At 41.9% G+C, this 14,155-nt stretch overlaps 1 protein-coding gene across 3 annotated transcripts in view; it reads left to right on the plus strand.

Moving 5' to 3' along the window:
- The first annotated feature begins 2,103 nt into the window (after positions 1 to 2,103).
- The window catches only part of ociad2 (OCIA domain containing 2), a 48,011-nt gene continuing 35,959 nt past the window's right edge, over positions 2,104 to 14,155 (plus strand). The window contains exons 1-2 of one of the 3 annotated variants that reach the window (XM_072251835.1): positions 4,729 to 4,937; positions 7,709 to 7,959. In XM_072251835.1, coding sequence (XP_072107936.1) covers positions 7,906 to 7,959 — 54 coding nt within the window. In that variant the 5' untranslated portion in view covers positions 4,729 to 4,937; positions 7,709 to 7,905. Of the gene's footprint in view, positions 2,207 to 2,335; positions 2,415 to 4,728; positions 4,938 to 7,708; positions 7,960 to 14,155 lie in introns of those variants that run through there. The other 2 variants (XM_072251836.1, XM_072251838.1) reach the window with 2 other exon arrangements.

Below are 14,155 nucleotides of genomic sequence, written 5' to 3' on the forward strand. Positions count from 1 at the left end.
CAGTTTTCTTTCATGATTCCAGGGAAGCATCTAATGCATGTGAAGGTTATTATTCGCATCATTTCATTGAGAGGAAGCAAGATAGAATTCCTTGACAACAGTTCTGCAGGATTGTCGAATGTTGGGTAGATGAAATCAATGCATTCTTCCATAGTTTTTGCTGGCAGAATCATATCTTCAGATAATTTGATTTCATCGTTTTCATTTTTCTCAATCTTATCTTCTCCAACATCTAATAAGAACTCAGAATATCGTCCTTCTCCCTCACTCAATCGCATGTTTCTCTTCAATTGAAACTTGATGAATCTTCTCCATAAGTAGGATTTTTTTATGCATGAGTTCTCCACATCAGCATCATTTCCGCGTTTCACAACTGCTAGAAGCTGACGGAAATCACCACAGCAAATGGTTAAAATTCCCCTGAAGGCCTCAGTCTTGCCACATACATCACAAAGAGTCCGGCCCATGGCTTTGAAGCTCTCCCTCCTAATCATGGGGCATTCATCCCAGAAAATAAGCCTCACATTTTGGAGTAAATTTGCAGTATTAGTGTTTTTATCGATGTTACAAAGGGATATTCATTGACTTTGAGGGGTATTTTGAATCTTGAATGCTCTGTCCTACCACCAGGCATCAATGTTGCTGCAATACTTGATGATGCTACAGCAATAGCAACACCTCCACCTCCCCTAACTTTAGCGAGGATCAAGTTGATGATAAATGTCTTGCCTGTTCCTCCTGGTGCATCAGTGAAAATCATTGAAGAGAGATTCCTTTCCAAGCAGTCGTACACATATTCATATACAGGTGTCCCCCGCTTTCCGAACGTTCTCTTTACGACATTTCGCTTTTACAAAAGACCTACATTGGTACCTGTTTTCGTTAACCGAAAGAGGATTTTCGCTTTTACAAAAAAAGACACTCGCTTTAAACTTGTGTTTACCCCGAGAAGGACTACCATGACCATGAAACCTTGCGCAGGCAGGTGTGTGCGCATGCGTGTACGTGCAAATGCGTGATCTGCACATGCATGTACGAGCTGATTTTTTTTGACAAATCGATTTTGGCTCAAACTTCCCTATTCTGTTAAGTGAAACTACACCATACATACATTATTTCTACTTTATATAGGCTGTGTATTTATCATATCATTCCTGCTTTTACCATATGTTAGTGTTATTTTAGGTTTTATGTGCTACTTGGTATGATTTGGTAGGTTATTTTTTGGGTCTGGGAACGTTCAAAAAATTTCCCCATATAAATTAATGGTAATTGCTTCTTCACTTTACGCCATTTCAGCTTATGAACAGTTTCATAGGAACGCTCTACCCTCGGATAGCGGGGGAAACCTGTACTTCTTTTTGGTCATTATTCAATAGGATACTCTTTGCCGCATATTCTCGAGTTGATCTTTCCTTTTTTCCTCTGTCTCTCCTCCTTCCCTGTTTTTGTCATTCTGGAGACGTGCAGCCCTTTCATCCTTCGTCTCTTCATCCCTCCTACCATTTGTTCTTTCTCTCTGAACTGGAGTCGTGCGGCCCTGGCCTGATCCGATTCTTGTTTCCTCCTCCTTCAGCGCCTATTGTTGTCATTTCGGAGACGTGCATGCCTGTCCTCCTCTGTCTCCTCTTCTCTCATCTTTTTTGTCCTGATTCTTTGATCCTGGAGTCATGCGGCCCTGGCCTCATCCGATTGATGTTCTCTCCCTCTCCTTGCCGCTTCCCAACAACGTTTGGCATCATCTCTTGGCCATAATGTCCCCCTTCTCTTTTCACGTGGCATAATTAGGCTGTCCATATTTTTTTTACCCTAAAGCTTGATAGAAGATACAAAGCAGTAACACCAAAGCCTCCCGGATGCTGATTTTTCTTGATGATGTGGTTGGCGCTCTCCTAAATGGACGTGATAGCCCTGCCGTTTTGCTGTGGTTGGTGTCATTGCCGTGAGCATCGTGAGGCGCTGCTGAGGTTGGCCGGGCACATGCGTCATGGTGTCGTGTCGCAGTTTCCATGGAAGGAGGAATCAGCTCTGTTAGCATCATGAGGCGCTGCTGACGCTAGCCGTGCGCATGCGTCGTGGTGTCGTGCCACGGTTCCCATGAAAGGAGGAATCGGCTCTGTGAGCATCATGAGGCGTTGCTGACACTGGCAGCGCGCATGCGTCGTGGTGTCGTGCCACGGTTCCCATGAAAGGTGGAATTGGCTCTGTGAGTATCGTGAAGCGCTGCTGAGGTTGGCCGTGTGCATGCGTCGTGGTGTCGCGTCGCAGTTTCCATGAAAGGAGGAATCAGCTCCGTGAGCATCATGAGGCACTGCTGAGACTGGCCATGCACATGCGTCGTGGTGTTGCGTCACGGTTTCCATTAAAGCTGGAATCGGCTCTGGTTGTGGAAAGCGGGGCTTGCTGATTGACGAGTGAGCAATTTTAAACAAATATATAACCCTGAACTTTGCATGCATTCTGTAAGTTAGCGCATTTTAAGTCGACTTAGTCAAAAAAAGTGCCACTGTAATGCACCATTTGGGCTAATTGGAGGTCACAAACAGACAAACAGACCATGAGAATTTTAGTAGTACATAGATGCAAATTGCTCTTGTATAAAATAGCCTGTTGCTCACAGAATATTAAAGAGCAGAAATAGACATTTGACATCAAGAGATATTAAATTTATTACTACAGTCAGTCATCAGTATAATTAATAATTCCTTCATGTTAATTTTGGTCACCTGGGTATTTATAAATCCAGAATTCATAACACCACTTTGGTTATTTCCATGGAATTACATCACCTGACTGATGAGTTCAGACCACACTTGTGATGGCTCATGAGCCTGAGAACGTAACCTCACTAGCTTTCGCAGGGATAGAGTGGTCATTTGTGTCAGGTTGCCCTGTTCCTGCATCGCTGAATTATAGCTCATCAGTGTGCTGGGATTCAGTCATTCAATGGAAGACTGAGTTCAGGAGCACGCTGGTAAGAAACAGTGTGATCCAAGGGCAACCTACAGTAAGAGTGACATAACGTTCATTGGAAGATCCAGCCCATGATATTTTTCAGCTTGTACTCAATGGATTTTGTGAGGTCTTGGCCCACTAACAGCTGTTGGTTGGCTCTGGCAAAGTACTTCTGGTTGCCATGGGCAACATATTGGGATATTTGGCTTGTAGTTCAGTTGAAAATATGCTATTCTTTTTATGCAATGTTCAAAATCACGAATTCACTTCACCATAATTGGGCATTGATTCTGATTATCAAACTTTGGATATATCAAAATATACTACAAAAGGGTTGTTAATTTCTGGGGAAGGAAATTAAAAAGTCCTGTCAACCATGGAGATTTTTTTTCAGGAAAGGTGCAGCCTTGGTCAGTATTGGAGACAGTTGGCTTGTCATGCAGTTGTTTATCACCAGTGTTGGAGGAGAATGGAACATGAAAAGATGAGTTGAAAGTACCACATGAAGTATTAATTTCTCCATGGTATTTTCATCAGTGTCTTGTTGGCCAGAAATAACTAGTCTACAAATCAGTGAATTCGAATGGATCAAGAACAGTGGAAACGGCTAGATGAATTGTCTTTATTCTTGCCGTGAGGTCAAAAGAATGGTGGCTGCTATCTTGTGAAGTTGCTCTGCATCCTCCATTTTGTGAACTGGTTTTTCATGTCTGAATCAGTGTTTTAAAGTAACCACTATGATACTCCAGGTAATCTGTTGGACTAGAGATCATTTCCAAATAAAATGTTATTTACTATGTGTTCATTGGTTAGATATAACACGCAGGTCTATGAGTAGTGGGATCTGTGTCTACCCTGAATCATTCCCTTTCCTATTATTTCCCTGTAGCCTGAATTTTATTCTTTCTCATATGTCTGTCAATCTTCCTCTAATTTCTTTTTGCAACAAGGAGTTAATTTACCGCAGTCAGTTAACCTACCAGTATGTTTTTATCTTGTGGAAGGAAACTGGAGCACTGGGGAGATATTATAGATTCCACAGAAGCAGTACCCAAACTTAAGACTGCACCTGGCTCTCTTGCATTGATGAGGCTGCAGGGGGAAGGGCTAAAGTCCACACCACCACACCTACCTTCTCACATGAATGTTTTACAGGTCTCTGAGTTGGATTCACTGAGGAAATGGCACTTAAGATTTTTTTGTACTATCCTACACCGCTGCTCCTGCCCCCCTCACCACTCCCCTAAATCCGCAAGAAGCATCTGAATCAGAAATGTAAAAAATGATGAAGATTATCTCTTCTTTACAGGGTAAAAACGAACACTGCAATCATCAGTTGGTCATGTGTGAGGGAGTAACATGGAAGTGAGCAAGAACAAAAGAAATTTTTTATTTTATTTTTATATTTTATTTAGAGATACAGTGTGGAATAGGCCCTTCTAGCCTTTCGAGCTGGATCGCACAGCAACTCCCAGCATGTCTGAATTATCTCTACTCTCATCACAGGACAATTTTGCAATGACCAAGTCCCACGGAAACTGTGGTTCCGCACCAGAGAACATGCTCCTGACTCATCCATGCTTGCAAAATGATTAACTGGTTTTTCCAGTGGGTACAGCGTGCCAAACTGCGTCCTGCTTCCTGCAGATACCTGCTATGCATCACATGCAATCGTGTTATGCGAAATTGAGGAAATGATTGACTTGTAAGAAGAGCAGAATATTGTCATTAGTGTATGGTATGGAGGAGATGGGAGTAATAATGCAGACATTGCCAGTAATGAAGAGCAGAAAGAGGTGAAGTACTAGAGGGTGCAGCTCAATGTGCAATGGGATAGCCAGCATGCATTTGCATGTTTCTGAAGAATTTCATGGAACTTTTTGAAACGATGACCGAGGGGATTGGTGAAAGCAGGACCTGGCGTCTGCATGCATCTTACCGAAGTTTATGAAGTGGTCTGGCAAGATAAGTTGATCCAGAAGGTGAGCTGCCAAATTGGATACAGAATTGGCTTGGTAGAAGGAAACAGGGTAGTAGTGGTAACACACATAAAAGTTGCTGGTGAACGCAGCAGGCCAGGCAGCATCTCTAGGAACAGGTGCAGTTGACGTTTCAGGCCGAGACCCTTCGTCAGGACCTCAAACGTCGACTGTACCTCTTCCTAGAGATGCTGCCTGGCCTGCTGCATTCACCAGCAACTTTCATGTGTGTTGCTTGAATTTCCAGCATCTGCAGAATTCCTGTTGTTAGGGTAGTAGTGGTGGGCATTTTTTATTCATATTGGTAGCCCGTGACCAGTGGCGTGTCACTGAGATCACTGCTAGGTCCACTGTTATTTGTTGTCTACATTAACAATCTCGATGGGGATATAGGTGGCATGCATAGTAAATTTGAGGATGACACCAAATTTGGTGATGCAGTGGACAGTGAAGAAGGTCATTTGAGGCTACGCAGAAAGTTGATGAACTGGGAAAGTGGGCCAAGAAATGACAGATGGAAATTAATTCAGATGTGCAAAGCATTTTATTTTGGGAAATTAAACCAGGGCAGAACATATACAATGAATGACAAGCCCTGGAAATCTTGTAGAAAAGAGAGACCAAGGGTACAAGTATAAGGTTCCCTGGCAGTGGTAGCATAGATAGACAGGATGGTGAAGAAGGCATTTGGCATACTTTCCTTCGTCAGGTGGACCATTGGTACAAGAGTTGGGACATCATGTTACAACTGTAGAGGATGTTGGTGAGACTACACCTGAAATATTCTGTGTAGTTCTGGTGGCCACACTACAAAAAGGATTTGATTAAGCTATAGATGGTGCAGAAAGATGCACAAGGATATTACCAGGATTGGAGATCTTAAGTTATAAGGAGAGACTGGATAGGATGAAGACGCAAGAGTCCGCAGCTGCTGGAATCTGGAGCCACAAACAATGTGCTGGAGGAACTCAGTGGGTCAATCAGTATGCCCCATGGGTAGGTTGGGCCTGTCTTCCCTGGAGCAAAGGAGGCTGAAGGTGACCTTACTGAGGTTTATAAAATCATGGGCATACATGAAAGGGATCGTTCCAATGTTTTTTCCCAGGACAGGAGGGCCTATAACTAGAGAACTGGATTTAATGTGAGAAGGGAAAGATTTAAATTGGATTTAGGAGGCAAGTTTTTCACATGGAAGATACACGGAATGAACAGCCAGAGGAAGTAGCAATTACAAAATTTAAAACCTTTGGGAAAATAATGGATGAGAAAGGTCCAGGTGGATATGGAGCAAATGCAGGTAAACAGAACCTTGGTCAGCATGGATGGTTTGAATAGCAAGGCCTGTTTCCTTGCTCTGTTACTCTAGGCCTTATTTTCATATTTCCTAATCAAATGTAAGGAGGCTATTTGACTTATCAAATCTTTGCCAGCTCAAAGAACAATCTCATTCCCTCAATATTTTTTCCCTGTAACCTTATTCTCCCCACATACCCATCAAATCATCCCAAATTCTATCAACCATTTATGCTGGGACAATTTACAATGCCCAATGACCCTATCAACCTCATGTCTTTAGGGTGTGAGAATAAACTGGAAAATGACAGAGAAATGGTCACAAAGCCTTGTAGTCCTGCACTACTTCCAGGAAGTTTTCTGCATTAGCTTTCATGAACACAAGCAATTTTGTTTAATTTCTCTGCTATGTGTATATTAATTACAACAATTTCACATTATCACTTTTTTTTGGTCATTCATCTGGGACTTGGCTTTTATATTTGCTTTGTTGCCTATTTTCCATATTGATGCTTTAGTCTTTTTTAGTTGAATTATGAAATTTTCCTAGTAGTCAGGCTGGCTGCCTTTTGTTTGGCAACAGTTACTTTGTCTGTCGCCACCATTGAACCCAGTTGGAACATGTGAGAGAGAACAGGTTACAAGGAACGATAGAATCGTTCTGTGAGCCAGCATGGGCTCAATAGGCCAAATATCCTCCTTCCTTTGTGTAAAAAAATCTGAAATATAAAAAATCACAAAGCACAGCTGCAACATATTCTCTGTCCTGCCTTACCAGTCTTAAATATATATTTTCTTTAATCTATTTATTTAATTTTTGTAAGTTGTCACTGAAATCCCTTATTCACTCTAATCCACAGTTACTGGAATCTGCACTCACAGGACACTGTGTTAACACATCCTGTGCTGTTAGCCAAACCAAGAAGTCTATATTTTCAGCCAACAGGTTACACCATTTGACTTTAAGTAAGTAGTTTCTAGCCTATTCTCAAATTAATTTGGAGATTTATTACAGCTTAACAGTTGAGACACAAGAGACTGCAGCTGCTGGAAGTCTGGAGCAACACATAAGAAAGCTGAAGCAGTTCAATAGGTCAGGCAGCATCCATCGAGGGAACTGGAGAGTCACCATTCAAGGTTGAGACCCTTGATCAGGACTAGGTCTGGTCCCGAAATATCAACAGTCCGTTTCCCTCTATAGATGCTGCCTGACTTGCAAAGTTCCTCCAGCTCTTTTGTGTGCTGCACTACAAAATTTAAAAAGTTTAACTAAATTTTTAAAAATACATTTTTGAAATCAAATCAAATCATTCCCTTATTTGCTGAGTCTTTCACTCAGAATATGCCGTGATTAAAACACTGTTTACTTTTAATGGACTGGATATATATCCTGTCTGATTATTCAAAGATCTGTAATGACTCCTTCAGTGAGAAAAATGTTTTGGACTGGATATCCCTCTGAAAGGTTTTTGATATATCAGCTGCTCTTCTCTCAGTAACTGAAACATCAAAAGTTCAGCAACATGATGATGAAGTTGCAGTGAAAGGACTGGTGATGTTATGATGCGTATATAGGTGGAGCTATGAAGGAAGGACCTTACCAAAACAAGAAGTCATTAGTAAGGAAACCGCCGACATTAACTTTCAGTTGAGTGAACACTGTTTAAAGAGAACAACCATGTCAAGTGAAACTTCCCAACATCAAAATCAACAGCACTCGCCATGTAGAAGAGTAAGTATGTTGAGTTTGTCTATTTCATAATTAAATAAAACAGCCTTTGAGAGATTTAAAGAAATAAAAGTTCATTCTGTTCTCTGCACAGCTGCTGCCTAAATCTGCTAACTATTTGCAACATACAGTGACATGCAAAAGTTTGGGCACGCTGGTCAAAATTTCTGTTACTGTGAATAGCTAAGCGAGTAAAAGATGAACTGATTTCCAAAAGGCATAAAGTTAAAGATGACACATTTCTTTAATATTTTTAAGCAAGATTACTTTTTTATTTCCATCCTTTACAGTTTCAAAATAACAAAAAAGGAAAAGGGCCCAAAGCAAAAGTTCAGGCATCCTGCATGGTCAGTACTTAGTAACACCCCCTTTGGCAAGTATCACAGCTTGTAAACGCTTTCTGTAGCCAGCTAAGAGTCTTTCAATTTTAACTTTATCAGTCCACAGGACTTGTTTCCAAAATGCATCAGGCTTGTTTAGATGTTCCTTTGCAAACTTCTGATGCTGAATTTTGTGGTGAGGATGCAGGAAAGGTTTTCTTCTGATGACTCTTCCATGAAGGTCATATTTGTGTGTGTGTCACTGCACAGTAGAACAGTGCACCACCACTCCAGAGTCTACTAAATCTTCCTGAAAGTCTTTTGCAGTCAAATGCGGGTTTTGATTTACCTTTCTAGCAATCCTACGAGCAGTTCTCTCGGAAAGTTTTCTTGGTCTTCCAGACCTCAACTTGACCTCCACCATTCCTGTTAACTGCCATTTCTTAATTACATTATGAACTGAGGAAATGGCTACCTGAAAACACTTTGCTATCTTCTTATAGCCTTCTCCTGCTTTGTGGACATCATTTATTTTAATTTTCAAAGTGCTAGGCAGCTGCTTAGAGGAGCCCATGGCTGCTGATTGTTGGGAGAAGGTTTGAGGAGTCAGGGTATTTATAAAGCTTTGAAATTTGCATCACCTGGTCTTTCCTAACGATGACTGTCAACAAGCTATAGCCCTAATAAGCTAATTAAGGTCTGAGACCTTAGTAAAAGTTATCTGAGAGCTCAAATCTCTCGGGGTGCCCAAACTTTTGCATGGTGCTCCTTTCCTTTTTTTTCCACTCTAAAATTGTACAAAACAAAAATAATACACTAATCTTGCATAAAATGTTGAAAAGAATGTTTCATCTTTAACTTTATGACTTTTGGAGATCAGTTCATCTTCTACTCACTTAACTATTCACAGTTACAGAAACTTTGACCGGGGTGCCCAAACTTTTGCATGCCACTGTACAATGATCATTGTCTACATTTGCAGATTATTTGTGCTTTGAAATGCTGAAGCTTCTGGTCAGAGTAGAATGTAACTCCATCAAATTCCCATTCCCAATGTGCTTAACTAAAGAGAGTATGATTTTTATCAGGTGAACAAGACAGGGCAATACTTACATTCCTTGAACTATTTGTAGCACAGAGTAAATGTCCAGACCACACTGAATATGGTGTGAGTGCTGTAAAGTAAAGGTGAGGTAAAAGATCTGCTATGATCTTATGAATAGCTGGAGCAGGAGAAAAGGTCAAAGTAACTGCCTTCCGTTTGTACTTTTTGTGTCACTAAATCATTAGTCCTGAGATTTTAAAGTTCTAAATGCAGGATTCATGTCTTACAGCTCTGTGTTTGTCCTTTCAATACATCAGGAATGCAAGCGTTAACAAAGGGGTGTGCAAATACAAAGCTGCACAAAACCAAACAGGTTAAGCTAGCTGGAGCTGGAACTATGACTGAAGCAATATTGTGTTGTATATATGAACAAAAGAATATGATTAATATTGCTGATTAGACCCACCATCTATTCAACTTCAAAGTCCATGAGACTGGTGAACTTTAACCACTGATACTCCATTTTCATTTCCTTCAGCAGAATAAATATATTTTAATGAGGTATTTTCTTTTCATTGTTAATTGCTTTCCAGAAGAGATTTTATAAAGAAGAACATGAGTAAAGTATCATAAAGTGTTGCAATGAACAGGTGAACCCAAACGCAGGACACTGGCACGGAGATAGAATTAGGATGCAGATGAGGGCAGGAGCGTGACTGGAGCTGAACGGCAAACAGGAGGATGAACAGAAAGGCAGGCAGCAGGCAGTACTTATCTTGACACGGAGCATTGCTGGAGTTGAACGGCAAACAGGAGGAAAAGAAGGCAGCTGGCAATACTTATCTTGACACGGAGAGACAAGAGTTACACGGGAATAAACAATCCTAAGCGGCCAGGAACATGAATTACCACACTGGCTGAAACAACGATCTGGTAATGAGTGGATGCAAAGCCAGGGTTTTTAAGTTGCAGGTTCAAGTGACAATCAGGTGTCGCAATCAAGGAGCCTGGGAGAACACGGAGAAAAGGGAATTAGGAGAATATGAGGAATTAATGGTCAGGACTGTGACATAAAGAATGTGCCCCAAATGTCTCCCTCTCACCTTAAGTCTGTATTATCAAGTATTTGATATTTCCATCTTGGATAAAAGATTTGGGACTGTCTACCCAATCTATTCTCTCATAACTTTATTATCTTCTCTCATATCTCCCCTCAGCCCCAATGATCTGGTTTGTACAACTTGTGATAGCTCATACCCTCTAATCCAGTCTCCATTCTAGTGAACCTCTTCTGTACCTTTTCGAAAGCCTCGCATTCTTCCTGCAGTGGAGAAACCAGAATTACACACAATCTAGACTTGCACAAAATAAAAATATTCATTCTTGAATGGGTTGCAATAGGCGACTCAGATTTTTGGTAATATAAAGTGACAAATGCAGGAAATAGTCATGGGTCAGGCAACCTCTGTTGACGGTCTGGAATTTCTTGGTGATGCAAAACATCCTTGCTCAGTTTGCAGGTGCCTGAAGGGTACCTTACTGAACAAAGTTGGTTCCAGTTTGACCAACAAGACCCTGCGCTGTCAGGGTCCGGTCCGTTGACTCCTTGTTTTAGTTAATTTCCTTTTCCCTGTGTTCCACTGGGCTCCCTGATTAGGGCACCTGATCCTTATTCGAACAGGTCAGCATAGAAGCGCTGGCTTACATCTACTCGCTGCTGGTTCGTTACCTCAGCAGGGTGGCTATGCTCGTTCCGGGCTGCCAAGAATGAGTCGAGTCGAGAGCCTGCCGATTGCAGCTCCTGGGTCGGGTCAAGAGCCTGTCATCCACTGTTCCTCCTTCGAGTCAAGAGGCTGGTCTGTCACCGTAGACAGGGCAGCGATGAATGTTCCAAGCCATCAAGAATAAGGGGCTGTCTTCCGAGCCGCCAAGAATAAGGGACTGTCTTCATGAGCTTTTCCGTGTCAAGATTCATATTGTCTGTTGTTGTTTGTTTTTGTCATCTCGTGTCCAGCTGAGTGTTGCCAGCTGTTTTGCCGCTGCTCCGAGCCGGGATGCAAGTGGTCTGTCGTTGCTTTGTTTTGTAGACTTTGGGTCCCAGTCCAAGTCAAGGCTACAAGTCCCAGTCCAAGTCCCAAGGCTCCAAGTCTGAGTCAAGTTCCAAGTTCTGATTCCGAGTCAAGTCCTGGTTCCGAGTCCCAAGTCAAGTCCAAATTCTGGTTCCAAGTCAAGTCCAAGTCCTGGTTTTGAGTTCCTAGTCAAGTCCAAGTCTGTCTCTGTGCCTGTGTCCTGCACTTGGGTCCACCTTTAGTCACTTACAGTTGCTCCGTGCAACATGCACAGAGCAATGCACGGTCTTCCACCCGTTAATGGCAAGATCCAATCATGCCTCAACTTAAATGAACTGCTGCAACTTCACACAATGTTCTGAAGTACTTCATTCATAATATTGTGTTTGATCATTTAACATTTTGCACATCAGCTGGAAGGAAGTGAAGGGTATAGTGAAAAAGAAGATGCAGAAAGAAAATGTTTTTTAAAAAGACTATCAGGCATAGGAGCGGAATTATTCCATTCGGCCCATTGAGTCTGGTCTGCCATTCCATCAGAGCTGACTTATTATTCTTCTCAACCCTTTTCTCCAGCCTTCTTCTTGTAACCTTTGATGCTCTAACCAATCAAAAATCTATCAATCTCTGCTTTAAGTATACCCAATGACTTGGCCTCCACAGCCAGCTGTGGCAATGAATTCCACAGATTTACAGTATTACCCTCTGACTAAAGAAATTCCTTCTCATCTCTGTTTTGAATGGACATCCTTCCACTCTGAGGCTGTGTCCTCTGGTCCTAGACCACCTTACTTTCAGAAATATCCTCTCCACATCCACTGTCTCTAGGCCTTTCAATATTTGATAGGTTTCAATAAGAACGCTTTCATTCTTCTAAACTCCAGCAAGTACATGCCTAAACCACTCCTCATATGTTAAAACTTTTGATCCCAGTATCATTCTTGTGAATCTCCTCTGGACCCTTTCCAATGCTAGCATGTCTTTTCTTAGATAAGGGGCCCAAAGTTTCTCGCAATACTCCAAGAGCAGTCTAACCAATACATTACAAAGCCTCAGCAATACATCCTTGCTTTTATATCCTAGTCCTCTCAAAATGAATCATCCACAAACTTGGCCGCAAAGCCATCAGTTCCATCATCCAACTCACTGATATATAATGTGAAAAGAAACAGTCTCAGCACTGACCTCTGCAGAACACCACTCGTCACAGGCAGCCGACTAGAAAAGGCTTCCTGTATTCCCACTCTTTGATTCCTGCCAGTCAGCCAATCTTCTGTCGATGATAGTATCTATTCTGTAATACCATGGGCTCTGATCGTGTTAAGCAGCCTCATGAGCAACACCTTTGTCAAAGACCTTCTGAAAATCCAAATAAGCAACATCCACTGCCTCTCTTTTGTCTACCCTGCTTTTCATTTCCTCAAAGAATTCTGATAGCTTTGTCAGGGAAGATTTCACCCCAAGGAAACCATGCTGACCTTGACCTACTCCATCATGTGCCTCCAAGTACTCTGAGACTTCATTCTTAATAATGGACTCCAACCTGGTCCAGATAGTTTACCTACCTTCAGACTTTTCAGCTTCCCAAACACCTTCTCCTTAGTAATAGCAACTACACTCACTTCTGCCCTGACACTCTAGAATTTCTGGCATACTTCCCTTGTCAGCTATAGTTGCATCAACCTTCCTTTAGAATACTTCTTCTTTAGGATGTATTTTTCCTGTGCCTTCTGAATTTCAGCCACTTCTGTTTTACTGTCAGCCTTGCTAGTGACCCCTTCCAATCAACTTTGGTCAGCTCCTTTCTCATGCCTCAGGAATTCCCTTTACTCTACTGTAACACTGAAATATATTTGCAAGCTACTGCCTGATCTTCTTAATATTTCTGGCATCTTATGACTTAATTTAATGAGGCTATCAGGCAAAAACTTGGAAGCATAAATTAGGAACAGATGTTCTCAGGGAAAGGTATGGAAGAAATGTGGCAAATGTTCAGGGGATATTTGCGTGGAGTTCTGTATAGGTACATTCCAGTGAGACAGGGAAAAGATGGCAGGGTACAGGAACCGTGCTGTACAAAGGCTGTTGTAAATCTAGTCAAGAAAAAAAGAAGAGCTTATGAAAGGTTCAAAAAATTAGGTATTGATAGAGACCTAGAAGATTATAAGGCTAGCAGGAAGGAGCTTAAGAAGGAAATTAGGAGAGCCAGAAGGGGCCATGAGAAGGCCTTGGCGGACAGGATTAAGGAAAACCCCAAGGCATTCTACAAGTATGTGAAGAGCAGAAGGATAAGACGTGAGAGAATAGGACCAATCAAGTTTGACCGTGGGAAAGTGTGTATGGAACCGGAGGAAATGGTACTTAATGAATACTTTACTTCAGTATTCACTATGGAAAAGGACCTTGGCAATTGTAGTGATGACTTACAGCAGACTGAAAAGCTTGAGCATGTAGATATTAAGAAAGAGGATGTGCTGGAGCATTCGGAAAGCATCAAGTTAGATAAGTCGCCAGGACCGGAGGAGATGTACCCCAGGCTACTGTGGGAGACGAGGGAGGAGATTGCTGAGCCTCTGGCGATGATCTTTGCATCATCAATGGGGACGGGAGAGGTTCCGGAGGATTGGAGGGTTGCAGATGTTGTTCCATTATTCAAGAAAGGGAGTAGAGATAGCCCAGGAAATTATAGACTAGTGAGTCTTACTTCAGTGGTTGGTAAGTTGATGGAAAAGATCCTGAGAGTCAGGACTTATGAACATTTGGAG

The sequence above is a fragment of the Mobula birostris genome, chromosome 3 (assembly GCF_030028105.1).
Source record: "Mobula birostris isolate sMobBir1 chromosome 3, sMobBir1.hap1, whole genome shotgun sequence".
NCBI lineage: Eukaryota > Metazoa > Chordata > Chondrichthyes > Myliobatiformes > Myliobatidae > Mobula > Mobula birostris.